We start from the raw sequence: 26,252 nt of genomic DNA on the forward strand, positions 1-26,252 counted from the left end.
CTACAATCTGTGGTCTGTGTGAGACACAATAAAGGTGACAATATTGCTGTTACTGATGGCATATTTCACTGAGTCCCAGTGGGCTGCATCTGGAGAACACACACACACACAAAAACACACATTCATACATATACACATGCACAACTGTGCTCTCTTAATGAGTGTATCAGAGAACAAAGCTGATAAAAATGCGTGCCATAACCCAGCCTTTAAAAAGGAATGTGAAATAGTCTTGCATGCAATCGTACAATCATGCAGCGTGCCTGATCCCTCCACACAGTGCACACAACTTGGATACTGTACTAGAAAGAAAAAAAAACCTAAAGACACACATACATATGCATACTGTGATACAAATATAAATTTAAAACACACAAACAATATCTGTTTGTGTGTATCTGCCGTCTTCTCTCTAACCCATGCTGCTGCTGCTTTCAATGATAATTCAGTAATAATAACTCATTCACATGATCTTTTGCTCGCTTTCACTGCCCAGCTACTTTCTCACTCTCGCCAAAGCAGCCTCCTGTTTTCCTGAGATTCGTGCCCTTTGCTGTTTGCTTCTTCCCCACTAGGGGGCAGTGGTACTACATAGATGGCTGCAGGTGTGGCGGGAGCTCCTATCTACTCGGGAAGTTTCTCAGCATGTTAGCGGACTGAGCTGCATATCAATGAGTTATGATGAATAATGAAGGTTCGAGGAGGGGGAGAACATTTTGTTATTAATGTGAATCTGTTGTCTTTCATTTAGATTGCAGAGTTTGTCCCTTTGTAAAGAGAGGTGTGTTGACACACTCTTATGGTGGGATGGTAATTTACTCAGTGTGTGGGTATGAGAGTGTGCAGACAGCAACATGCATCAGTAGCTGTCACTCAGCTGTAATTAGAGGGGTCTCTCTTGCTGTCTTTAGATAGGCTTTGAATTTACTTAGCAAACACTGTGTAAATGTGCTCTGTGTGTGTGTGTGTGTGTGTGTGTGTGTGTGTGTGTGTAGAGAGAGAGAGAGAAACAGCTTGTGTTCATGGCTTGTGTGATCATCTGATTTGTTGCAAGCAAATGTTTTAGACTGCTTTATTTGGCATGTTTCTGTTACGCAGACCTATTTTCGACCCAGTTTAATTTTTAGTGTCTTACACACACACGTTTTGCGTTTTTCCATTGGTGTATTTACGCACATGACAGAGTGTGAGGGTTTGTGAGGGAGAAGGGGAGAGACGTGTGATGTCTAGAGTGGGGATCACATTCAGCCTGGGGGTAGGTGAACCTATTGTAAACAATGGATCTGACAGAATCTGGGCCTTCACATCTCCACCCCCTGTGTGTGCGGGTGTATGCTTGTTTGTGTGTGTAGACCTTCATGCAAGGCCATCCGAGGCCACTGAGGAACTCCAGGGCAGCCTGGCCTCTCTGACTGAGCGTGTCTTTGTACCTCCTTTCTCCAGAGCCTTCTTCTGTTTGAGGTGAGGAAAAGGTGGAAGCAGGAGGAAGAAGAAAAGGAGGAGGTGATTTGAGGTGGTGTGAGTGAATGCAGCCATGGCCTGTAGCCGCTGTTCATAAAGAAGCCACACAGTGGAAGCGAGACCAAAGGAGACAGATGACCATCAGGTGAGATGGCGTCCCGCATCACGTACTGGCAAGTGAAACACATCTCGTGCTGCAACTAATTACTGCTCTGTGGTTTTTGTTAACTAAGTCATTGTTTTAACAATAAAACAGAGTAATTATATGACTTGACAAGTTCCTACAATTCAAGGTAACATGGTGAGATGGTTTCATTTCTTTTCTTTAAATTAATTTCAGTTCTTTAAATTAACTGATAAATAATTAATAAGTAGATTAGATAAATGAATAACTTAATTTTTTCCAGCAAAAATGCCAAAGTTCACTCAATATAGCAGCTCAGATGTGAAAACCTGCCTCTTTATTTTGTCATATATGAAGTTAAAAGCTTATCTTTTAGATTTGGGTTGTTTATCACAAAAAAGAATACAAGAAATTGAAACAATTCACCTTTGGCTTTTTTGGACATGTTTAACAGCCTTAACCAGCCAATCAAGAAGCAACAGCAGAAAAAAAGCCCAATCATCAGCCTCTTACCATGTATTACTGTTTCTGGGTTAGACATGTTTCCTCTGCTCTAACTCTTGTAAAGTCAGCCCTTTTGTAATTTGCAGCTGCAAGAAGAAAATTTGAAAACTTTACACTAACAGAGTGCTTTTAGCGCACAGGTCCTGCAGTTTCTATCTAAGCCTTCCTATAGTATGTAGGAAGGAATTTTTTTGCAGGCCTAGTCTGTTCTCAAGCTTCTCATTGCTTCCTTTGACCTTTGACAGTTACCTCTCACATAGTTTCTGCTTCTTGGAAAAACCAATATTTTTTGTGTGCTCTGCTGTTGCCTCCTGTTTTTTTTTCTTCTTGTTTTAGGTACAGGTTCTGACCTCTCACGATGACCTTTTCATCCTCTTCTCTTCCATTTGTGCCTCTTCTTGCTCCATTCCCTCTCTCTCTCTCAGGATGAAACTGAGGGGGAGGTCAGCTTGGCCTTGGCAGGTGGCCTTCCTTGTTGCCTTGGTGATGCTCTACGTTGACCCAGTGTCTGCTGGCAACCGTAACCATCGGGGACCGACAGGTACACCAGGTCTCGATCCAAGCTCCCCTTCCAACACCAAGAGAGGTTAATTACACTGTCACTTCAGAGGTGTAACACATGTTCCCTGAGCCTGTCGCTGACTGAGCCATCCACGTCCTGGAGGAGGGGGACGAGCGGGCACAATTTGCTCCGTTTCCCAGCATGACAGAATGTAATCTAGACAAGACCTCGTTTTAGTCTTGGATGCAAATACGTCTCTATTTGAGTGATCCAGCCCGTACAGATACAAATGGCACTTAAGCTGTCAGGGGCTGTCAACACAAATAGATCAGTGTGGGTGAGATCTGATCTATTCAGAGTGCAGACATGCAGCAATTCGGGGCCAACGCTGCGGTTCTCAAGAGGCCTCTTAGTGGTTTAGTGTTCGCAGTGCCATAAAACAGGGTGCATGCCTCACGCTGAAGAGACCCGTCGGCTCATGACTTCTAATCCTCAGGCTTATAATTGTCAATGCTCACATTAATATGCACAACTCTGCAGCCCCCACTTAACTTATTCCTCAGAAGAAGAAGATAGAGACCATGGCAAGCGCTGACTTAATTCAGGCCTGCGAGCTACATCTCTACTCTAGCTTTAATTTCCATAAGTCATGGAGACAAGCCACCCTAAGCCAAAAAAAAAAAAAAATGACCAACACAGTCTTATTAAAATTTCATTGAGGCTGACAACGGGGACAGTTGTGCTGAGTCACAGCATCTTGTGCTACAACTTGTTGGCGGCAACCTCCCCTGTCACCTCTTCCTCGCTCTTAATTATGACAATTTCTTTAATTATCTCAGTTTCTTCACTATCGCTGCTCGCGTTTTGCAAGGTGACCTTTATATGCCACAGAAAATGCTACCAGCATCCAGTCTGTTCACTGACTGATGGCATTAGTTTCCTTTAGACAGAGAGGAGGCTGCCTGCTTACGGCAGGGACACTACTAATTGCAGGCCTTGTGTGTTGTGAAGGTCAGCATCGGTGCCTGCCCCCTTCTTAGTTTCTCTCTCGCGGTAAAACAAGATGTCTTCCTCTGAAACTGACTCGTGCTTTTTATTTGAGGGTTTCCTCTAATTGCTGGAAGTTTAGGACTTTTCAGTGGTGAATACAACATGACACTCATAATGCCGAGGCTGAGGAATAATTGGACGTGTGTTATGATGGCTGTAAAGATTTTCCAGAGGCAGTTTTACTGCTGTTTTGTTTTCCTGATCATTCAGACATTTGCTTGTTCCTTGCGGTTGTACCATTTGGTTCCACATGGTGGCTCTATAGGTCAAAAAATACTCTTGTATGTTAAGCTCATTCAGCCAGTGTTGTTGGCTCTCAGGCAATCAGTATTTTTTTCAATCAAGCAGACATAACATGACTAAGAGTTTTTTAGAGGAAAGGAAGAACATAATCCCTGTAGCTCAGGTTAACAGCACAAAGTGCAGATGAATAATTTGGCATGGATAGTAGCCGTCTTCTTTGCACACCTGTAAGACACACTCAGCACAAGAGAAAGATCATCTAGCGTAAGTCTTGCCTTCACAGCTCATTTCGCAGTCTGCCCCCTCATGAGCAGAACAAAGCTGTGTAGCAACACGTACTTGAACACAGCTCCACTTTTAAATGCTATTCCTTTCGACACACACCATTTTTTCTTTTTCTTTCTTTCTTTCTTTTTTAAAAAAAAAAGGCAAATAGAGAAATTCATAAACTGCATTACAGGAGCAGTAAATGTAATCCAAGACATACCAGTGTCACGTACTGTTGAAACATCAGCCTTTCTCAATGATAAAGTCATTGTCTGTGCTCATACAGCAGTGCTTCGCAAAAATATCTGAAATTCTCTTTTCTTTTCTCGGTTGAATGCTTGAAATTAGATTATTTGAGATTAAATTCAATCACTGCCTTGCAGAACTGATATATTTCCATACACTCTTATCACAGCTTGTTATAGCACACTTAATCTGGGAACCCATCAGCTATTGCCTGATATGCAGATATCTGTTTACAGAGATTAGAGGGTGGTTGGCAAACCACACATTTTGTTCTCGTGGAACAGTTACTAATCTGGCAACCCCATCATAAATCAATTTATAGCGTGTTGATGGCTCTTCTTTGCCCACCCTGTTCATGCCAGGAGCCTCCTTTTAGCTTTAAACTGTCTCTGTTAGACTTAAACAAACATTACGCCACATCTGCATGTCCATCTATTTGAGAATGCTGCCTGTTTTTGCCTCCCCTTCAGGCTGTTTCTAAGATGCCTCCTCAAAAAACATAGCAGGCAAGGTCAAAGGAGTAGGATTTATTGGGGATACTTTTGTTCCACAGAAGCACCTGTTGTGATATTTAACATAAATCTGTGTTGGGCCTGGTGTGGACTTGTGCAACATTGATCCTGTAAGAAGGATTGATGGGTGGTGCAGGCCCAGAGTAGAGAGGAGATGGGGCAAAGAAGGTTAAAGAGTGGGCTCAGAAAGCGGAAAATAGGAGGACATGGAAATTTAAAAAATACGAGTTTTGAGTATATTTTGTAAAGGAGAGGTTGTGAGACCTGGTCTTGTGAGCTTGCTCTGCAGAAACTTAAAACTTGACCTGTGCGCTCTACCAGAGACAGTCAGTATGTCTTTGCTAAACTGGCATTGCCGCCTCTGACAGATTTGCTAGATACCTGGCCTTTTATAGCAATGTGCATGCTTGTCAGATATTGACAAGGGATAGACACTGTTTTTTTTTTTTTGATAAATTGTACAATGCTGCTGCTTGCCAGTGTCTGTCAGAATACATCAATCGCCTCGCTAACCCATCAGTTCAAGGGAGCTCCGTTTGTCGGCCGCCTGGCTCTCTCCCCTTCGCAGGAATAGAAGCGTTTAGCCTTGCCAAGTCTTTTCATCTCACCGGGCTCTATTTAACCAAGATGGCCATAACAGAATGATTTAAAGGCAACACTGTGACATTAGATACACTGTTATTGTATGTATATAGCTGGAAGCTGGCTGCTCACCACATGGATCTTAAGCAGATAAAGGGTGAGAAGCAGCAGAGCTCTGAACAGAGGCTGAATGGGGAGGGCAAGGGCTCAATTCTGAGGGCTCACAGTTGAGCTTCAGTTGTTAATACTCTTACTGCTACTGTTCTGATCATCAGACTCCTTTTTTTTGGTTCAACTTTGCTTCATTTCTTCTCAAACTATCTTCTGAAAATGTTACTTTTAGTGGTAAAACTCAAAGCAAGCAACTGCAAGCTAACAAGTTAGGCAACACAGGACAGCACCAAAAGAATTTGATGATAATGAAGGCAGAGAAACACATGTATCCATTTGTGCACATATCCACATGCCACCGGTGATATGGAGCAATAGGTGAGGAACAAAGGGAACAGAAATGAAGTGACGATGCTCTAAAAGGACGATACGTTTTTTTTTGTGCAGTTAGTTGCACAGCAGCAGGCTTGACTGTAGGGTGCAGGTGAACTACATGACTTCCTACACAACTGTTGTACTGTCGCTTTCAGTCCTGTGAGACAGCGTAGGTTTTTATATATGAAAGAAGAATCAAACAATTAAAGTTTCATTTTTTTTACTTTTACATCAGGATGCACTATATTTGGTTTCACTGAATAGCTCGCACTACGAGTGGCTGTCAGATTCAGCCTTGTGAAAACAGGGTGTATGGTAGACTTTTTGTTGAACTCTAACCAGATTAAATATTGTAATAAGATTTTTGGTGACACGTTGGAAGCATTATGTGGATGAAACTGTACATGAAATGCCCAAATGTGAGCTACGGACCAGTTGCAGGAACCAAAATATGCTAGGTAAGTGTGTTTTAATCTCATGATTCATATAATACTGATGATGGATTTTTAGGCTAATAGTTAGGCTAACACACTTACCTCTCATCTTATCTTTCCTCACAAAACCAATAGATCCTCCACTTCTGTCTCCCAGTGCAATTCTTAGCATATTTTGGTTCCTGCAACTGGTCCGTCGGGTTATTGTCTCCCCAGAAACACTTCCCTTGTGCTTTTGGAAATCTGTTTTTTCCTATTTCTGTTTTCGTTTTTCCTATTTCCGTTGTGTTTTGTGCGCTTTTGCAGCGTTTTTCTTATTGCTGGTGTTTTCTTAAAACACCAGTTTGGGCTCTCAGGGCCACCGTAGGGAAAACCGCAGAAATACTAAAAAATGCAGTTCCTAAACTGGCCACTTGAGGTCGGCTCCAAAAGCGTGTCAATCCCCGTAGAGTACTATGTTAAAGGGCTCAAATTGATAGCGTTCAGAAGCAGAAAACTAAACACTGGTTTTGAGCATACTGACTGTGCCGTGTTGATTTTTTAACTCAGATGACTCAAATGCAGATTTTGACTGACAGGTGTGGCAACACAAGCCTGTTTAGGCTTCACCAATCCCACTTACTATTCTGATCCTCTTGATCATGTTTGGTACCATCTGGGGCATTTTTAATGGAAGTTTCTGCCAAACCATCCAAAAAAACTTGTGCTTCAGTCTTGGTGAGTCAAATGCTAGTATTCTATTAGTTTGTTACTTAACGCTAATTAAGATAACTAAAGATAAATAAAATGCTAATTAGCAGATACATGAATCTGCAGTTCAACTTGCTAATCACACTTGCTAGGTTTGATAACTTCTCACTTCACCCTCTGATCTAAATATGGTTAACACAAAATCAGTGTTGATTTTGACAGCAAATTTTCATTGATAGTTTTAGTCATAATTGAGGCAAATCCTAAATATCATGCGATACAGTGGAGTAAATCTGAAGTTTGCTATACGTATTTTCCTTGACATCAAATGTTAAATCTGTCCATGTGTCTACTCTTCTTTTCCTCCCAATCGCTGACATTTTGTCACGTTTTTATGAGAAACAGGGAGCATTGGAACTCCACTCTGTGGAGATCAAAGTGTGCGCATCTAATCTTATTGCAGAAGGAGATTAATTCTGACTGGCTCGCTTCCAAACTTGTCCCGCCTTTTTTACAAAACTTAATTAGTTCTGATTGGATATCGTCTAGTAGTTTAGTTATTAGTTTTTTGTTTCAGTATCGTCTTGTTTTCGTCAGGAAAAAGAGGTCATTGATGAAAACTATGGAGAAAATTATTAGTCAGCAAAATTAACACTGCATTTTGAAGCTAACATGTTAACCATATTAACATCGTACCTTCAAAATGCAGAGTCTAGAATTTTGGCGGGTGACATCATTTATATACAGTCAGTATTTGCCAGCAGTGAAGTAGCCCAAACTGACTATGTTGCAGCTTTCTAATATGTTGTATTATTTAATTTTGTTTACTTTGTTACTGTTATTGCTGTCTTGGAGCAACTATGATCAAGTAATATCCTGTAGGATTGATAAAGTATTCTGATTCTGATTAAAGCACCAGCACCTGCCTCACTTTTCAGACCCAGAGACTGCGTGTGCATATGCTCATAAACTCACTTTCACTGGTGTTGCAAGCCAGTGGTTTTCTGGTTGAACTGGGCTTCTTTTGACATGTTGCTGCAGTCCACTGGATTAGACCCATTGTGCATGAAAATTGTATTTGCGTCTATAAAAAGCAAACATTTTATTTTACCCAAATCCCACCAAACTTAATCCAAATCAGCACGTTAAACTACACTATCACACTTACTGTGCTCACACATGCACATAAACACTCCAAGTTAAATGCTCTGTCCTCATTTATTGATATTACTCACCACAAAGACTAGATAGGCACACTGTATGATTAACATTACACTAAGAGAGAGTGAGAATGAGAGTGTTTGCAGTGATACCAAATAAAAGCTTTACTCTGTTGTTTCTGGGCAACAAGAGTGGGCGATGTTGAGTTGATTCCTCCAGCACAGTTTGGATGGATTTATATAGCACTTTTCTAGTCCTATTGACCACTCAGAGCACCAAAGGATGCATACTTTTAAAAAAGATTTTTTTGATAGAACCTTTTCCTATGACCCCCACTTATTGATTCATTAGAGGTGCTAAAGTTCAGTGTCTTGACCTAGAGCACTTCACATACAGACTGCAGGAGCCAGGGATTGAACTGCTTTCTGATTAGTGGATTGTACTACTTGCCTGCTGTATGGCTCCCAAACCTTTTACTGACTGAAACATTTTGATGCTGGAGGGTATAACCACAGCCAGATCTAACTGCCGACTATCATACATGCTTACAAACTTATCAGTGAATCAGCTCATCTTGTATAATATTTTCCAGAAATTAGTTTATTATTTTAACTGTTTCCTCCTAGTTAGATTCAAGTAATTTCAAAAAATAAATAAATAAATTATTAAACGCAAAAAACCAGCAGCTCATCAACCACTAAAGAAAAACAATATAAGGGCAGGTAGGTTCTCACTGATTCAAGGAAAATAACATAACAAAGATTTTTCTTTTCTGCTCATTGCATTCTTTTTAATTTACTTACAGTTTAATGGATATTTAAAGGCTATTTTAGACCTAAACACTGGACAGTTTTTCAGTTTTTGCTCCTATTGAAGCAAATCCCTTCACCATTATATAAAAACTGTTGTTTTTTTTATTTTAGCCACATAATGTCTCCATAGATTTTCTGAGTTTCACATCAACAAACCACAGGCAGTCTAAGCGAAGATGGGTTTCGGTATGCAGTGTGTTGTGTTGCTCCTCGATGAACGCGACAGTGGCAACATCTAAAATACTCTGAAGTTGTTTAGAGTGTCCTTTAAACTGTCTATGAAAGAAAGCCTCTTAGAGCATTTACTTGAAGAGCACCTTGGTCTCTTTTTTTTCTTCTTCTTCATTAAGCTGCATATACTCTAAGAAAACCCAGCAGAGGCTTTCTGTCTCCTGTCTTCTTTAAATAATGGAAATCACATTAAGAGAAGGATGTGGGCTGTTCTCATACCTTACATCAGCCTGAATTTGCCTCATTTGCATCCATTTACACTTCGTTGAGATTTTAATTAGGGTACGCGCCACGGACAGACAAAAAGAATGTGCATAAATGAAGCTGGGATGGGTTTATCATCCACTGCTCAAACATACCCTCAAAGCTTTAAAGTTTTCAAACGTAAACATCTTCTGCCCAGTCCTGATATAGGCAATAAAGAGAGAAGGCCAGTGCACCTCCTGACCTCATTATGCCAGCGGAAGGCGAGCTGCTCTTTGTTCTCTCTGCTGCCTGTGACACTGCTTTCCCTCCTCCTGCTTGACTCTCTTCCTCTCTTTCCTCTCTCGTGCTAACAAGCTGCCTTTTTCCTGAGATAGGGCCAGCAGATTGAGCAGTCTTACTCAGTTACAGTTCTGCAACAGCAGCAGAATAATTTCTTATTTATTTTGTAGAGGCTATACAATAAGGGATAAAAAAAAAAATCAAGCTTCATTGCACTTGAATTCGATTTTCCTATTTTTACGCTGTTACTTTGAGCTTCAGTTGTGATTATTGCTGTTGTAATTATGACTTAATGTGTAGTTCTTGTCCAGTTAACTTGTGCTGAGTTTGATCTTTTCTTGATTTTTTTCATTACACAGAGCCTATATATATGTTTGTGTGTGTCAGTGAGTGCATGTGCAGTGCACGGGTGTAATCCGGCAGCTGCTCCAGCCTCAGGAGAGCCCGAGACAGAGGAGTGAGGGAAATGAAAGTGGAGGGATGATAGCGGAGGGGCGCCCTCGGAGAGCCAGGGATCATTGATGGGGCTCTCTGGAGAAGAGAACAAACAAACTTTAAATCAGAAAGGATGAGAGGGGCCATGGCCTGCAGAAATGGAACCCTCTGCTGAGTGTGTGCGCTGTATGAGTGTGTGTGCTTGTGCACACTTTTGTGTCTGCCTGCAAAGCCCATTCAGCTTACCATGAAAAGTTTTGGAGTCTGGGTATAGTCACGTACATAAATGAAATCTGGGCTTATGGTACAGTATAACCAAGGTTTTTCCAGGGCTGTAAAGAGGCTTATAGGTAGTAATGTCGCCAGCAGGGTTTGCTGTGCTCAGGAAACGGTCCCAGAGACTCTCAAGAGTGCACAACAAGCTTTGAGAGGGAAGATAAGGCAGCTGGAATCCATTCAGAAGCCATAAGCAAAGCTTAGATTCACTAAACATTGTACCCAACAGTTTTGGTTGGCACATTTTCCTTTAGGTAGGCACAAAAACCTTTCTCCTAAGGGATTCATGGGTTTATTCATGTGCTGAGGGGAATGTAACATTAACACAGACAGTGAGCATTACACACTTCTAAGCATTACTATGCAACATAATTTACAAGTCATCCTTGCTGCCTTGTACATGTGACAGATCAAGTTAAAGTATAGAAGTAATACATGCATGACTGCTCTCGTGAGCTTACTCATAAAATGAAGATACAGTCACCTTTTAGTCCCTGAAGACTCTGAAAACAAATCATGTGTGAGGAGGCAAGATGTTCAGAAGGAATTCAACTAAAAAATACTGAAACAGTCACACACATAATACCACATTTTGCCATGTGCAGAAAGCTTTGGGTTTGCGGTACAACCCCTCCGGTTCGCTTGCTGTCCGGAGAGTCTTATAATTAACCAGACCAAGGCCTGCTGGGAAGTGAGAAGCTAATAAGAGACATTAGAAGTGGCTGGTTTGTTGGCGGTGTCAGGTACAAACAATTATCCTCACATATATCATGACTTTAAGAAGCACACACAAATGCACAGAACCAAACACACAGACAGACGTGCATGGAGAAAGAATGATAAAAACAAAAATGCGGATGCAAATGTGACAGCGATTTCCTCTAACTAAATAAAATGCGCACGTCTCTGCTTAGATCAAGTGCTTTGTCTGAAAGGAGTCAAAAAGAAATGATTATTTTTTCAACATTTTCTGCTCTCATTTGCTTTTTGCTTTTTTTATTTCTCTCCATGCACACCATCACGAGAACAAGAGTCGCCTCTGTGACAGAGTTAATGAGGGCGCTGGGCTGAGAATAAAAGCAAAATATCACTAAAAAGTGTTTACTTATGAATCAAAGACTGAGACCGGAATAAATCGAGGAGTTTAAACAAAAGTAAATTATTCAGCAGGTCTGTTTAATCCTCAGGAAAGCTGGCGCGTATTTGATTGTTATTTGCGGCGCAAATGTATTTGAATTTCGACTCGATTATTTTCAACAACAAACGCCAAAACACCAACAGAATCTCCCTTACAGTCGATGAATTTCAAGCAAATAATCCCCCCACCCTTTTTTCCCCTCCTTCTCTCTCTCTCTCACAGCATCATACCAAGTGAAGCAGGGGACATGTGAGGTGGTGGCGGTGCATCGCTGCTGTAATAAGAATAAGATTGAGGAGCGCTCTCAAACCGTCAAGTGTTCCTGTTTCCCGGGGCAGGTCGCTGGCACGACCAGAGCCAGACCCTCCTGTGTGGAAGGTAAAACTATGTGTGAGTGTTAGTGTGAGTGCGTATATCAGGCGAGGCGTCTCTTCCAGTGGTTCCTCATTTATACAAAACAAAACCCGATGTAAGAATCTCTTGAAATGAAGTAGAATTAGCGATTCTAGTGGAGCTGATCACTGACCAACAGCCTGAGTGGATGTTTGGGCTGAAAACAGCCCTGTCTTCTAACAGCGCACAGGCCTGAATTTGTTGGGCATTGTTGCTTTGTGAAACACATAAACAAGTCGGGTGTGCTTTCGGTTTCTGTGTTTTGTGCATCATATTGCAGACATCTCCCCCACAACACTGCAGCAGAGCCTCTCCATTTCTGCCAGATCTTTTTGGTATCTGCTGGAAACCTTTGCGAGCGTGACTGGAATTCCAAATGAAGATTTTGCAGGTTTGGACAGTGCTTCGCTGCACAACATGTTTTTGTAATAATTGACACGCCGCTGAATCCGGCGGGGTCACGAAGGCCAAAAATGTTTTTAATCATCTTGCATCATTAAAGTTTCTACATGAAACTTCTCACCTAAAACAAATCATTACTAGATTCATTTTGGAGATATTAGAAACGTAAATAGATGAGTTTAAATTTGCTGCCAGGTTGGATTTTGTGTGAAAATGACTTTTTTTTTAATGGCACACTGCTGCTGGATTGACGACGGTGCTCGTCTACTTCCGCAAACAAGAGCTTTAAAAATCATGAAAATGTATTTTCAGTTTATTTCCCTATAATAGAAGGAGTGAGATTGAGAATGAATTCCCACCATTGTCTTTACTTAAATTATGATTGGATGTTTACTGGAAAATGGATGTAAAGCACCTTGAAGTGTGTCTTGAGTAATAGGATTTTTAATGTGTTATAGTGCTAAAGTAAACCTGGATATATCTCTGCCCTCTTTCACCAGCGGTTTGGGGTTCATCGCATCCCAAGGAGATAATATAACATGAAAAGTTAAAGCCACTAATGCGGTAATGTTTCTCCTTGCCTTGCTAATTCCGCCATGCCATATGAAAGGAGAATCAAAAATATGACATCAGCTTAACATTTCATATCCAGTCATGCCGCACGAGTATTTGACAGATGGTGATAGAGAAAGTATTTTCTTTGCATGTTTTTATGGGTTCAGACAGAACATTTGGGTGATTAGCGAGAGGAGAGTTTTTAAAAACAAATAAAAGCATGACATCAAACCCTTATGTTGGTTATGATTTTCAAGTCAACAGTTAAATAAAAATGTTGTATTCTGAAAAATGACAACAACAAAAATATCATCAAAAACAACATCAAGCTAATTAATCATCCAGACTTTTGCTCAGATACACAAATGTGTCTGTTTATACATGCTGAGTGTGCGGGTGTGTGTGCGTGGGGCTAGTAGCAAAGATGGACAGACGAAAGCTGCGGGTCGTTTTCATAGACCTCTGTTGCACCCGTTTGTCCGCTTCGAGAGCTGCTGCCCAGCAAGAAACAAGCAGTGTCAGTGACCCCTATCATCCACAGACGCTCCACTGAGATCAGACACACACACACTGTGTCAGCCAACCTCATCCAATCGCACTGTATTAGCCCCCTACCAGAAGAAAATACACAGTTGTTTAATACGTGAGCGGAGACGCTACCTCTCCAAAGCATGAGGGTTATTCATACTGTTAAGGTCACCTCGGGAGGGGGGACTGGAAGCTGATTCCACACTTGCAAACAAATAAGTAATGAATCTACACAAATAGAGTCTTTGATGTGAGATCTGTGGGCAAACTTGAAGTGATGTCTCTTTTTTTCTCTCTCTCAGATTTGGAGCTAGATCAGATTTCACAGTGTTTGCTTTATTTTCCATGAAAAATAGCGTATTAGCCCCATTATCACTCTAATGCTGTAAATGAATGATATGGTAATTATCAAGAAGGGTAAAAAACGAGCCAACACAAATCTCATTCACCCCGGCTCGCTGTTTGTTGACGTCTATTGACAGACAATGCAGCACACAAACAAGAACTACTCAGTCATTTAGTTTGGCAAATAGCAACGTCTTATTAAAATGCACATTATTTTTGACACTTGGTTCCTGGTCCTACCGCTGTGCTATTGCTACATTCAATCAGCTTTAATACAACTTCCCATTTGCATTTGAGTCTTCGTTTTATCTGACTTTGCAAATGCCCGCACGCTTTCCACCTTCACTAGTCAGGGCTGTCCACACACTGCCAGTCTGTGCCAACCTCCAGGCACTGAGTTGCTATTGCTGCGTGTGACCAGTAGACGGTGCTTTCCCCATTGAAATAACTTAGTAACAAGCATACCTGCTGGTTCATTTCAGCACCATTTTCACCCAATAAAAAAGTAGATTTGTTTTTTAACCTCTTTGATGAGTTCCAAGATGGGAACTATTGCTTGATAATGATAAAACCAGGCAACCATAGCAAAGATGATTGGCTTTGTAATGAAAGCCAGGATAAACAAGGAATCACGTGAAACTTGCTAACCCTTCAAAGCAGGCACTGCACTGATTCCTTGCTTTTATTTGTTTACTTCAAAGACGTGGTCTCGTTTGCTAAAAGGAGTGACACTAATGAGAACCTAATGCACTCTGCGTGTGATTGAGAGTTAGTGATGGATTCTTTTTGATGGTCTTAATCACTTTTTCAACTCACACACACACACAGACGGCGCGGTTCTGCCGTCACACCGGTCACGAGGCTTTCTAATTTCCTATTCAGATCTCACCTCGGACTCTCACCTCCTCTCACTTCCAAATCCAGTGCTCAGCAGCACTTATCTCATGAGTCAGGCTTGACCTCTGAGTTCACCGTTCCAAAAGATCTCACCTCATCCGGGGTTTTCTTACGCACACAAACACACCTCAGCGTGCGCACACATCCACGGGTGCTTCTCTCTCCCCTTTTTTTTGGCTTGAGCATTGATGGAAAGAGACAAACCCCTCTCAGCAGGTAGCCTTTGTAGAAAAGCCATAGTGTAAATGGAGTTACATTATTGATGCTGGCTGAAAGAGGAGTTAATGGCGAGAGGTCCCATTACTGGGCTGCTGCACTGCATGGTGGGATACGCTTTTTCAAGTGAACTCTATTCATCACAACAACCCTGAAACCCACTTCTGTGTTGGCTTCTTTTCTTTTTCTTCTCTGTTGGAATTAGCGCTGGTGGCGTGTGAGAATAAAGGGTTTGTCCTGCAAAAAGTAAGGTCATTTGGAAAAGTCTAAATCTGCGCGTGAAGAGTTTGCAGAAGGTAGAATTGTTAACCGGAAAAAAAATAGAAGTCAAGCGGTGAAGCTGTTTTCGGGCTAACGCTGTAAGAGAAATGCACCCGGTCCACTTCTGAGTGGATCACATATATTTTATATTTATATATCCAAAAAACAAACAACACACAGGTCGATGTCAAGAAAACATGTGCAGTAGCAGAGTTATGTTATGGAAATGTCAACAAATATCTTTTTCCTTGGTGTCACGGTACGCTAATCTATCTTTGAAGGACAGGAACAAACTGTTGCAAATTGTGAACTGTAACAGCAGCTTAGCCCAGAGCCTCTTTATACCAGACAGCTGCAGAGGATGACCAGTTCCATCATAAATGCTGACGGCCGCCCCTTATGTGGCGAGGTTAGCAGTCCCTAAATGCAGGACAAAGCTGTAAAGAAACAGCTTTGTCCCATGTTGCTATTCTTTATCTGAATAAGTAATATCGGTTCCATTCATTTTTAATTTGTGTTTTATTATGATATTGTTTTTAGGTTCTTGGCCTTTTTTTATTGTATTTATTAGTCTGAAGGTTTGAAGTTGGGGTTTTAGTGAAGCCTGGAGCCCTCTCTCTTCTCTCTCTTTTATTTTTCTCACCATGTGTTTGTGAATATTGTCCAGGGTCTGTGTTTGATGTCTGGTAGAAGGGTTGTCTGCTCTTTTGACTGCAAAACAAATATGCCTAGAGGTACCAATAAAGGAACCTTGAACCTGAAGATTGACCATATTCACTAGATGTGAAGGTCCCAATTGTGAACACTATCACACAGTGTGAATTTATTGATGTAAGCAGTAGTTTTAACAATATGTCATAACAAATAAACCTCTGCACTTGTATCATCAGAGTAGGACCTGCATCCATCTGATCTGCTTTCTCTGGAGTACACTTCTGTACAAAAGCAGAAAGTTTTTTACAGTGATTTTTTTGGGTACCAGACAAAATGACTTTAAATCTTTTCACAGTCACTGTCATTAAAGTGTGTTTGGCGGTGGGGAACGAGAGAGAGCACGGCGACCTGATAAAAACGGTGGCTGAGTGAATTTTGCTCGCTGTGTGATATGGTGACAGACAAACTGTGTTTCATTGCTGGGCCAAGAAATTTAGTTAAGTGTTTCAGCACACATCAACCTGCTGTTGTTTACAATAATATCTGCTCCTTAATGTCATGCTTTTGAAATTTTGCCAATCTGTTCTGGTGTATGTGCATAACCATAAACCGCGTGCAGTCTTTGTCTGACAGTTATACCGATGTGTTTTTTGCTTCTTCTTGTTTTTTGTCCACATACCTGGGTGTGCTGGCATGGATGTGCGAGCTGGGGCAATGGAGATAAAGTGTGTTAGTAAATCATTGTAGAAAGAGATGGATGCCGCTCTCCAACTGCTTCTGCACTTCAGGATCACTGAGTGGAACCGTTACAAAGCCTGGGAGCATTCATATATCTGGGCCCACCTCCAAACTGCCTATGGGTGTGTCTGGGTTTGTGTACATGAAGGTACATCATATTCCCTTTAAATAGTGATGACCTCAGAGCAAGGGCACAGGAATGCTCTGATTGTGCATTATAGTTTACACTTACTGCACATTTGGGACTGTATAGATGGACACATGAAAAGCACATTACATCTATAGTGCTCAATAGACATGTGCGCACATATAAATGTGTAAGCACCCAGACACAGACGCAAAGAAACCCTCCTCTGCTGCTGTCTGCTCCATCATGTGAGTTCAAGCAGTGCCTTTGTAAAGTATTAATGGGGATACACTCCCACAGACACATGCTTGAGTGTGCACAGTGTGATAGGATGTCCTGGCTAACATCAAGCAGACTACAGCGGAGTTACACAATTGGATAGGTAGTCATTAAATTAGTTTTGTTATATCAAAGGCTAATTGGTTACTTTAGATGAAAAGGTTAGGAGTCAGGGAAGTGCCTTTGAACTTGGTGACTTTTTTGCGTTCAATGTGACAGATACATTTTTTGCCCACTGATGAACTGAGGATGAGGTGGGAAAGGCTCAATCCATCCAAAAAAAGCTGTATGGATGAAAATGTACATTTTCTACTGTGGTATATCATAAAAGGAAAGGTCAGGAGAGTAATGAATAATGTACTATAATATAGCTAAACTATATTCATTACCATATCTCACCCTTAGAGGGTAGGCCCTGAGTAGAGGTGCTACATTCAAAGCAGCCAGTTGAGGCGTTTGGGCATCTGACCAGCACGCTGCCTGAGTGCCTCTTGGTGAGGTGTTTTGGGCATGTCCAACTGTGGGGAGGCCCCAGGGTAGACCCAGGATATGCTGCCGAGGTTGTGTTTCTCATTTAGCACAGGAATGCCTTGGTGTCCCCCAAACTGGAGGAGGTGGCGAGAAAAAGAAAGAGAAATGATTTAGATTATGCATAACAGTTTTTTTTGTCTTTTGAGAGTTCAATTGTGTTGACCTGGTAAAAATCAGAAATTAAAGCAGTGTTAGAAATCAGGTTTATATTTTTGGCATCGAGGTGAATGCAGGTGGTGGATTTTTTTCAGTCAACACTTGTTAATTCACCTGCTAAGCTGGAGCACAGCATGCATTCTTGAAGTGCTAATTGGCAAGAATCAAGGCATTGCATACAATAACTGAGCAACGTTGTGCCACAGGGATGTGAACAAAACATCTTTTTGCTTTTATGCAGTGGAGAAGGAGACCTGCAATTTCAACTTTGTCCACTTGATGTCACAAACATTACAATATCAATGCAAGCAGTGGCAGAGGAAGGCGTGAACAGAGGCGGCGCTGGGATGAATGCTCATACGGCTGACATGCTTGTTTGCACACACAAAATGAAAAAACTGAAGCTGCAGCTGGCAGAATGCTGAGTGACATTTACCAGGTGTGTGCTAGATTGACATGTTGTGATCAGTAGCAGGCGAGCAAAAGCTGTAGGCACCCTCGTAGCATAAAACATCCGCAGACCTTATTTAGACAACCCAGGAGACACTATGAGAGCCAGGGGAATAACATACTGTAGCTCCCGTCCCTTCTGTTGCCTAATCACCTGCACCTTAAACAAAGCCCTGTCTAGACGTTTGCCCTCAGCTGATCCCATGCTGAAAGTTTGCAGGAGAACTTAAAAGGCATTCTGAGTGCAGCTTCTATAACGACTGCGAGTAACTGTGATGAAATGTATGCCTGAGCTGCAAACCTTTTTTTAATTAGCATGGGCACCTTTTGTGAATATAAATGTAGAGTCTTAATGAGACTGATGCAATTAGAGTACGTAGGCTAAGGGGGAGTTCATGTGTTAAATGCATTTTTCCCTGAAAAAATGGCTTTCTGTTTGACGAACTTGGCAGTGATTCATTTTCACATGTACTTGTTGAACATTATTGTGAAAAAATTACAGGGAAGACTGTGGAGACGCAGTGGAAAGTCGTCATTGTTACAATAGCTTAATAATTTTGAAAGTAACTCAGCTGATGATTGTTTTTCCACTTTGTTTTGTTTTGTAAGAGAGACTTTAACTGAGACCAAAGAACAACTATTTTACATGAGTCACGGGTCATGTGGTATGAAGCAGCAAGCAGTAGGTACTTAATGTTGCTCCCTTATTTCCTTTGGAGTCGACACAGTGGCTGGATCTGCCTATTGCTCCGACGCAGAATTTTGATGTCCTTCCTGATACTCTTATGTGCCCGCTATGTCTCAGGGCTCAGTCACACAGGCCGAGAGACCTGTTAGCGACCATCTGGCAGCCACTGATCATGAGGGGGAAAATGTGCACCTCCTGACTAGTTGTGGATCATTTTTTCGGGTTTTCCTGCCAGTCACTAGCATGAAATGGATCACAAAGATGTACATGATGCTGCACTGAAAGGCCCGTTGCAAATGCTTTGGATGGCAGCAGATTCCCACCTTTGTTGTCTGTAGCTTGCATGGAAGACACTAACTTGTCTGTGAACACTTGCCAATTACTCTCTGAGCTAAAATGAAACGGTGTGATGCAAACTGGAAACGGAGGCCATTTGTCTTCAAAGTAAAAGTTGTCCTTATCGCTGCAACCAACACATCCCAAAAGGCACAGATTTTCTTCGAAGGAAAACATTCTCCACTGCTTGGTGAGTAGTTTGTGTCTGCAGATAAGTTGGCCTCTTCCATGCAAACTGCTGGGCGACAATAGCAGTGCCAAGGAACTTTTCATTTCAGCACCATATACATCTCTTTCACCAGTTCATGTGACCAATTTCACATTAGAAAATGCCAACAACCTCCAGCAACTGAATTTTTCCTTTTTTCTGGTGACCAGTAGCTACCAGGGCGGGTCACTGACAACTGTGTGGGGCTTTAGCATTTTTATTTCAGAGTGACTGCCAGCAGCCGTCATTTACTATTGACAACCAGTTGGGGAATGCACATTTTTCCTGGTGGTTGCCAGATGGTCGCTGACAGGTCTCTAGGCCTCTGTGACTGAGCGCTAAGACAGCACACAGTCTTCCATAAATCCATCATGTATTGCTTATATGCTCTGTTTTGTTTGTTTTTGTACATAAAAGGCATATGTATATGCCATGCAGTTTAAGAGTTTTGATAGTGATAGTGGATGGAGTTGATTATTTTTGACAGGTCGCTATTTAAGCCTGTTTCTGGTCTGTGTGCTAAGTTAAGCTAGCTGGTGGCTGTCTGTGGTTTCACATTTACTGTAGAGGCTCACGAGTGTCAGTAGTGTTAACATAGGTGGATTAGTGAACTATTCAAGATGACTATCTAAATCTTCTAAATGTAAATATTGAATTTCAGTCATTCAAACCGTTGCGCACCTTAAAAGCTTCCTACTGGCCTCTAAACTTCCTCCATCAGTACAGCGAGGAAAAATACGGCTCCGGTGGAGATAATTTCAGAACTAACTGGTGCACAGTATCGCTGTAATCTTTTTACCATTGACCTGTTGAGATCGCTGTCTGAATGTCATCCAGTACTTGAATTATCCATGACATCACAGGCCACGTACAAACTCCTGTCCATTTTCTCACTTGTCAGGCAGGTTCTTATGTGTCACGCCCCACCCTCCTAGTAATAGCATGAGATAAGGTGCAATAAACACTAACTCCATAATAGCACTCAAAGGCCATGCCTAGTAGCTCTATATAACACTCTAGCAGTACAAGCACTGTCGTTGACACTGTAATGGCCACATTAACAATCATTACACAGCCATTGGTTTTTAGAACCGCTTACTGCCACTGAGCTCATGTATCATAACAGTGTGTTCAACATTACGTCTCATCATAGCGGCGAGAGGTTTTTGTTGTGTTGACTGGGCAACTTCAAGTTAGCTTTCTGCTTCTCGCCAATTTCCACTCCGCCTCAATTTGTTACTCTCCTTTTCCTGTGTTTTCTTTGTTTAATCTGCTCCTTTCACCACTACACTCAGTGATAGTCATCCTCAAACAGCCTCTTTCCTTTGCACCCTTCGCTCTGCCTCCCCGAGTTCCTCTCACTGCTCATTTCCTCACTACAAAGATGTTTTCTTGGTGAACAGCTATTATTTAGTCTTGTCTCCCTCCCACCCTCCTCTCCCTCTTTCTCTTAGTGGCACTGTTTTCTTCTCCCAGAATGCTTGAGAGAATTGGCCCATGTTCTTTTGCATTATGCAGTTGAAAGTCCATTTTCCTCACAATACCAGCTTATCTCATTCATTTGTTGGAAACAACAGATATGAAAAAAATTTCTTTCTAAACACCATCAGTCCAGCAACTTAGTGATGATGAAGTTGGGGAGATGGGATTCTTTTTTCTTTCTGCATTCACCTTTGAGACTAAAGGATGGACAGATGATGAGTTAGGAGAGCGGGGACTGAGTTATTCTCAGCTGTCAGACTGTCTCTTGTCTAGAAGGTGGGGTCAAATGAGCTGTGAGATTTGAGTGCCAGCTGCTAAGATGGAGGAAACTTTAGCTTTTAATACCGGATAAACTATAGCTTAGCCCAGACTGCATCCACTTTCCTACCTGTGCAACAGGATCCAGTAGCTCAAGACCATATTTACAAAATCAGGTACATTTCCAGTTGTGTGAGGACATGCTTGAAAAACTATAATAACATGACATTCACAAAAACATAGATTCCGCACTGTATCTAGATGTGCAGTCAAATATGAGCGAATGTGCGGCATTGACCATGTTACCTCCTCTGTACACTCAGGTTGACTCTTCAGGCTTGCTCATCTAAATCCTTGTGTAGTCATTGTTCACCCACATGTGATAGTTTTGCATTAATATGAACCATGGCACTGGAACTAAGTGAATATGTCAGATGTCATACCATTATTCTACATATAAAAGTGTCAAAACACGGCTGGAATGATGGTGGGAAAGCGTTTTACCTTAACGTGATCAGTTTTCACCCGAGACTACAATAAGAGAAGAAGGGTGCATCAAGCTTTGTTCACTGAAACACAGAAAAGCAACTTTGTAACAGACCCAGGAGTTGCTAACAAAGAACCCAACGCCAAAAACAGCAGTTGTCACAAGCGTTAGCGGAGACTCAAGCGCAGAGCGGGTTTTCAGTTCCAAACACAGAGTTTATTTACAAACACCAAGTGCAGAATATGTACAGTGGGGGGAAAATCCAGGGATCCTAGGATCCAAGGGAAAGGTCCAGGGGAAAGCTCTCACACACAATCATCCAGCGTCGAGAAGGTCTGCATCCCGGCCTTGGCAAATGGCAAACACATAATAGCAAACAGGTGTGTGGGCCAAGGGCGGGAGCCCGCAGTGAACTCCGCCCAGGCGGAGCGGCGAAGGAGAGAGAGAGCAAAACAGCCGGGCAGACACGGAGACCATGACAGCAGTTCTGTTAAAGCGGCAGCTCTTTGAAACATTATCATGCTGGGATGATATGAGTTATTAGATTTGGTTCAATTATGTCTTTGACTGGATGCTGCCATTAATCAAAACTTAGGTAATTATAATTATTACAATTATAATTGTTTAATAAGATGATAACAAATATAAAATCTTCACAAGTGTTTTGTTTTTGTGATCCTGCATGAATACCCTGCCGTCCAAGTTTTTCTTAGTTTGAACTGAATAAAAGTTATTGCAGTCGAGAAATAAAACACAGCTTCTAATTGTTTGCTTTAGTACAAAGAGCTCTTTTTGACCTGCAAAAATCATACAGCAGTTCAGAATCAGCGTGTTGTCTTAAATAAATGAGCCTTTTTTTTATTGATAGAATTTCTTCTTCATAATCCTATTTTTCTCTTGGTCTTATGCAATATGAATAATGCTGGTTCAGTTCACTTAATGTGTTTTGCTGATTTTGCATGTAACAAAAGGCAATTAAATGATAAGCAGAAATTTCATTTGAATTACAGGAAGTGACTGTCAGCTCATGCAAATGCACACATCTGCACAAGAAGCAAAAAAAAAAAAAAACACAAACAAGTGAACATCAGCAGCGTTGCAGGAGGGAACTTCTCAACTCTTCTCATTCTACTTATGAATAAAAAAAACCCCAGTAATTTTTATTCACAGTGTGCTGTCCATGGTTCTGGTGGTTTCCAGTGATCAGTGTTAATTATTGCGTGGTGTGCTGGTCACGTTGGTGTTGTAAATTTGCCTTATTCTAGCCTTTTGCTCTGCATGTCATATAATCCATTTACTAACCCACCGTCTTTAATTTTCTCTCTGAACATCCGCTCACTACTCCAGCGTCCATTGTAGCCCAGAAGTGGTGGTGTCAAATGCAGCCATGTATGGATGGGGAGGAGTGTAAGGTCCTTCCTGACCTGACCGGTTGGTCCTGCAGCACTGGCAACAAAGTCAAAACCACCAAAGTAAGAAGAATGCATTCGTCTGTTCGTCTACACCTGCATGTGCCTGCTCTCTCTCTCTGATGTGAAATCACTGATCAACGCTTCTCCTTTTCATGGATTTCTTACCTGTGTTTTTTGCGCTTGTGCACCGTGACCTACGTGCAGTGTGTAACTCTAATTATAGCGTAGCCTGTGAAATCTTTTCATCAGCGTGCTACAACAAAGCGCGTGAAATTATCAGTGTTCACATCAAAAAGTCCCACGAGAATCATGTGATGTCCAAAAAAATAAAATAAAATACAAAAAAATGCATGTATTACCAACCTAACTAACATTTGATGTAGATAGATATGACCTTGATCTTCAATTCAATTGATTTCTTTTGTCTGTGAAACATCTTGCTTTAATTAGTGTTGGGTAAACAAACTTTCAACTTGATGACTCTTGCTGGTGTTCATATTGTATACGCCAGTATATGAAAAGAAAGAACTCAGAAGGGCTTACCAAGCAAATTAAAGATGATCTTGTAAACAGAGATTGTTTGGATCTTCAAAATGCCCACAGAAGACCGCAGTCTAATTTAATCACTTATTTCAGAGATCATTATAAATTACAAAGAAAATACAGCGCTAATCAACAGGCAGGCCTCCAGGTGATTGTTTGTGAAGCTGCTGTAGTCGTATCTCTTCAGGTAAGACGAATCAAAAAGAGCAAAAAACAAAAACAACCGTCACAGTAAACCCGAGACCTCTGTACAATCTACCCCACACAACCGCTATGTGATGTCGAGTAAACTGATGCTATTCATATGAGATAAATTGATTTAAATGAGGGCCCTTCATGGCCCTTTGTAATCTGCTGAAGTGTGAAAGTTAATTTGTGGGTCTGACGACCGGGCTGTGTGTGTGCATGCGCCAGAGTGCGTGCCGTGGGATGGAGCAGGTGTTTATTTACAGGTGAAATATAAAAAGAGAAACAGTTGGACGTGAAAGCGGCGCAGGCGCCATAAGACTAATTGCTCAAGAGATGGCATAACAGAACAACATCTGTCGCATTCATTAGAATGCATTATGGCTGGGGCCTTCCACAGAGGCTTCACAATTAAGAGTCATAATTAAATTGGTGAGTGGGGTAGACTGAGGAACAGAGGCACTGCCGAGCTCAGTCACAGGCAGTGGAATTAATGACCCTGGGCCTAACACCAACTCTGGGACTGATAGGTGCAATTATCCCTATTTTGTTGCACGCTGCCGTCTCCTTCTTCACTCCCTTCCTCTCCGTTTTGTCCCTCCTACCTTGTCTGATGAGGCCTTTAAGCTAACTGCATCAGTGGACATTAATTGTGAATTTGCAAGGTGCTTCGGGACTGGCGAGCAGTTACTTGGAGACTTGGTGGCAGATGTCACTGTAGATAGTTGCAATGAGACATCGATTCCTTGGCAACTGCTCACACGGCTCTGCTCTCTTACTTTCTCTGCGGCTCTGTTCTTTACACTGGGTCTCTCTTTCTTCCTCTGACCTCCTTGCACCACCTCAGCATATTATTCACCATGATGATCAGTATATGTCAATCTTTCTTTCACTCCCACACAGCGTAGGTGTGTTGTAGAAAGATGCATAGATTGCCTGACTGAGGCATCATCATTTAACAAGAAACAGCAAAAACACCACACCATGAGATCTGTATTTTCATTCTTACTTAATGTAACTTTATTTGCAGGAGTGGAACAAGCAGAATTAATATTTTATGCATGAACATATCTGGTCATTGTACAGCATAAACACACACCGGACTGGGTTTGCTGATAGAAACAAGTTCTTTACATCTGCAATTACACTCCTTCAGCTCTCTGTTCAAGTGTAAACAAACCATTGCAGCTCCAAGACATGTGAAATTCATCTTAACCAGTTGAGACACTGTTGGTTCTTGCAATCAGACCACCGGCTAGACTGCCAACAAGCTCTTTCGGTCCAATGAAAAGGACACAGAGGCAGAAATAGAAAGGAAATTGTTTGACTTTAAATATTCACCCCTGACGTCCGATTGTCTCTTTCAAATAGAAACATTTGTTCAGCCACTGTGAAGCACTTCATGTGATTAGATGTCTCTGCGACCCTGATTCTCTTATCTCTCTTTTTTTTCTTTTTAGGTCACCCGATAGCAAGAGAGCCACCGAGCCATGAGGAAACATGAAGCTTTCCATGTGGAAAGGATGGATGACTCACACATATTGTATTTACTGTAAGATGCGGGAAAGGAAAGGACTGCTGTCAAGATATCCATCACAAAATAATGGGATTAAACGTACTCATCACAAACTATGTTCACTTGGCAACATGGAGCCACGTGTACAGCATATGTAATATGCTGGTTGTTGAGACCAATGGACTACAATCAGGGTACCAGTGGACAATAAGGGGACTCTTTTTTTCCAATAATGAACAGTTTGGATTAATCAGAAACGTTTGATTTCAAACTCCAATTAAGCATTTCAAAGTATATATTTCAACAAAGCTTTCTGGGACGAGCTTAAGATGTGAACTAGAGGCGGTGCTGAGAGTGTTGCTGGACACGGTTCAGACCTGTTGAACATATACTGGAAACACTGGCGGCAGTCTGGGTGGGTACGTGAGAGTTAGCAGCTTATAACTAGCAAATAGCAAATTAGATTTAAACGGCTCTTGTGGGTCAAGTCACTACCACAAAGACTGTTTTGCGGGAGTCATTTTGCAGTTCTAATTAGGAATTGCAATAGGATCATAACAACATATTAAAAATTCATGTAAGATATTTGCACTAGTCGAAGCCGTTTGGGAATGTTTTGTTTTTCTAGATATCTCCCATCTTTTTGCTGTGGATGTCACATGAAACTGAAGGTGAGCATTTTGTAACATGTCTGACACTTGAAGTAGATAAATATGTATATCACACCTCACTCATTCTGAGTAGTTATTTGTTTAAAAAAAAAGGCTCAGACTGTCGAGCTTCACTTACATACAGCTTGGTACAATATGAACTATTAAAGTGTGATTCATCCGTCTCATTTTTTTGCCCAGAGAAATTTTCCAGGCTCGGCCTTCAGAGTTATATATCTTTGATCTGTTTTATTCGGTACTGCGACATCTCTTATTTTGACTGTTGAAAGGAGGACCATAAATGTTCAAACAAG

At 41.5% G+C, this 26,252-nt stretch overlaps 1 protein-coding gene and 1 long non-coding RNA gene across 6 annotated transcripts; one reads left to right on the plus strand and one right to left on the minus strand.

Moving 5' to 3' along the window:
• Positions 1-2,567, minus strand: LOC120440279. Its single transcript, XR_005613134.1, has 3 exons — positions 2,440-2,567; positions 1,355-1,452; positions 1-89 (listed from the first exon to the last, which is right to left on the minus strand). It is a non-coding gene; the product is annotated as an uncharacterized LOC120440279 (long non-coding RNA).
• Positions 613-26,252, plus strand: tafa4b (TAFA chemokine like family member 4b). 5 transcript variants are annotated; one of them, XM_039612555.1, is made up of 7 exons: positions 613-694; positions 1,444-1,606; positions 2,515-2,630; positions 11,863-12,018; positions 12,314-12,424; positions 22,979-23,103; positions 25,233-26,252. In XM_039612555.1, the coding sequence occupies exons 2-7, from the start codon at positions 1,527-1,529 to the stop codon at positions 25,242-25,244; spliced, it is 600 nt and encodes a 199-aa protein (XP_039468489.1). In that variant the 5' UTR covers positions 613-694; positions 1,444-1,526; the 3' UTR covers positions 25,245-26,252. The 5 variants fall into 5 exon arrangements, with proteins under 5 accessions (XP_039468489.1, XP_039468491.1, XP_039468493.1 ...); XM_039612556.1 differs by lacking the exon at positions 613-694 and adding an exon at positions 1,094-1,255; XM_039612557.1 differs by lacking the exon at positions 12,314-12,424.

The sequence above is a fragment of the Oreochromis aureus genome, linkage group 5, assembly GCF_013358895.1.
Source record: "Oreochromis aureus strain Israel breed Guangdong linkage group 5, ZZ_aureus, whole genome shotgun sequence".
NCBI lineage: Eukaryota > Metazoa > Chordata > Actinopteri > Cichliformes > Cichlidae > Oreochromis > Oreochromis aureus.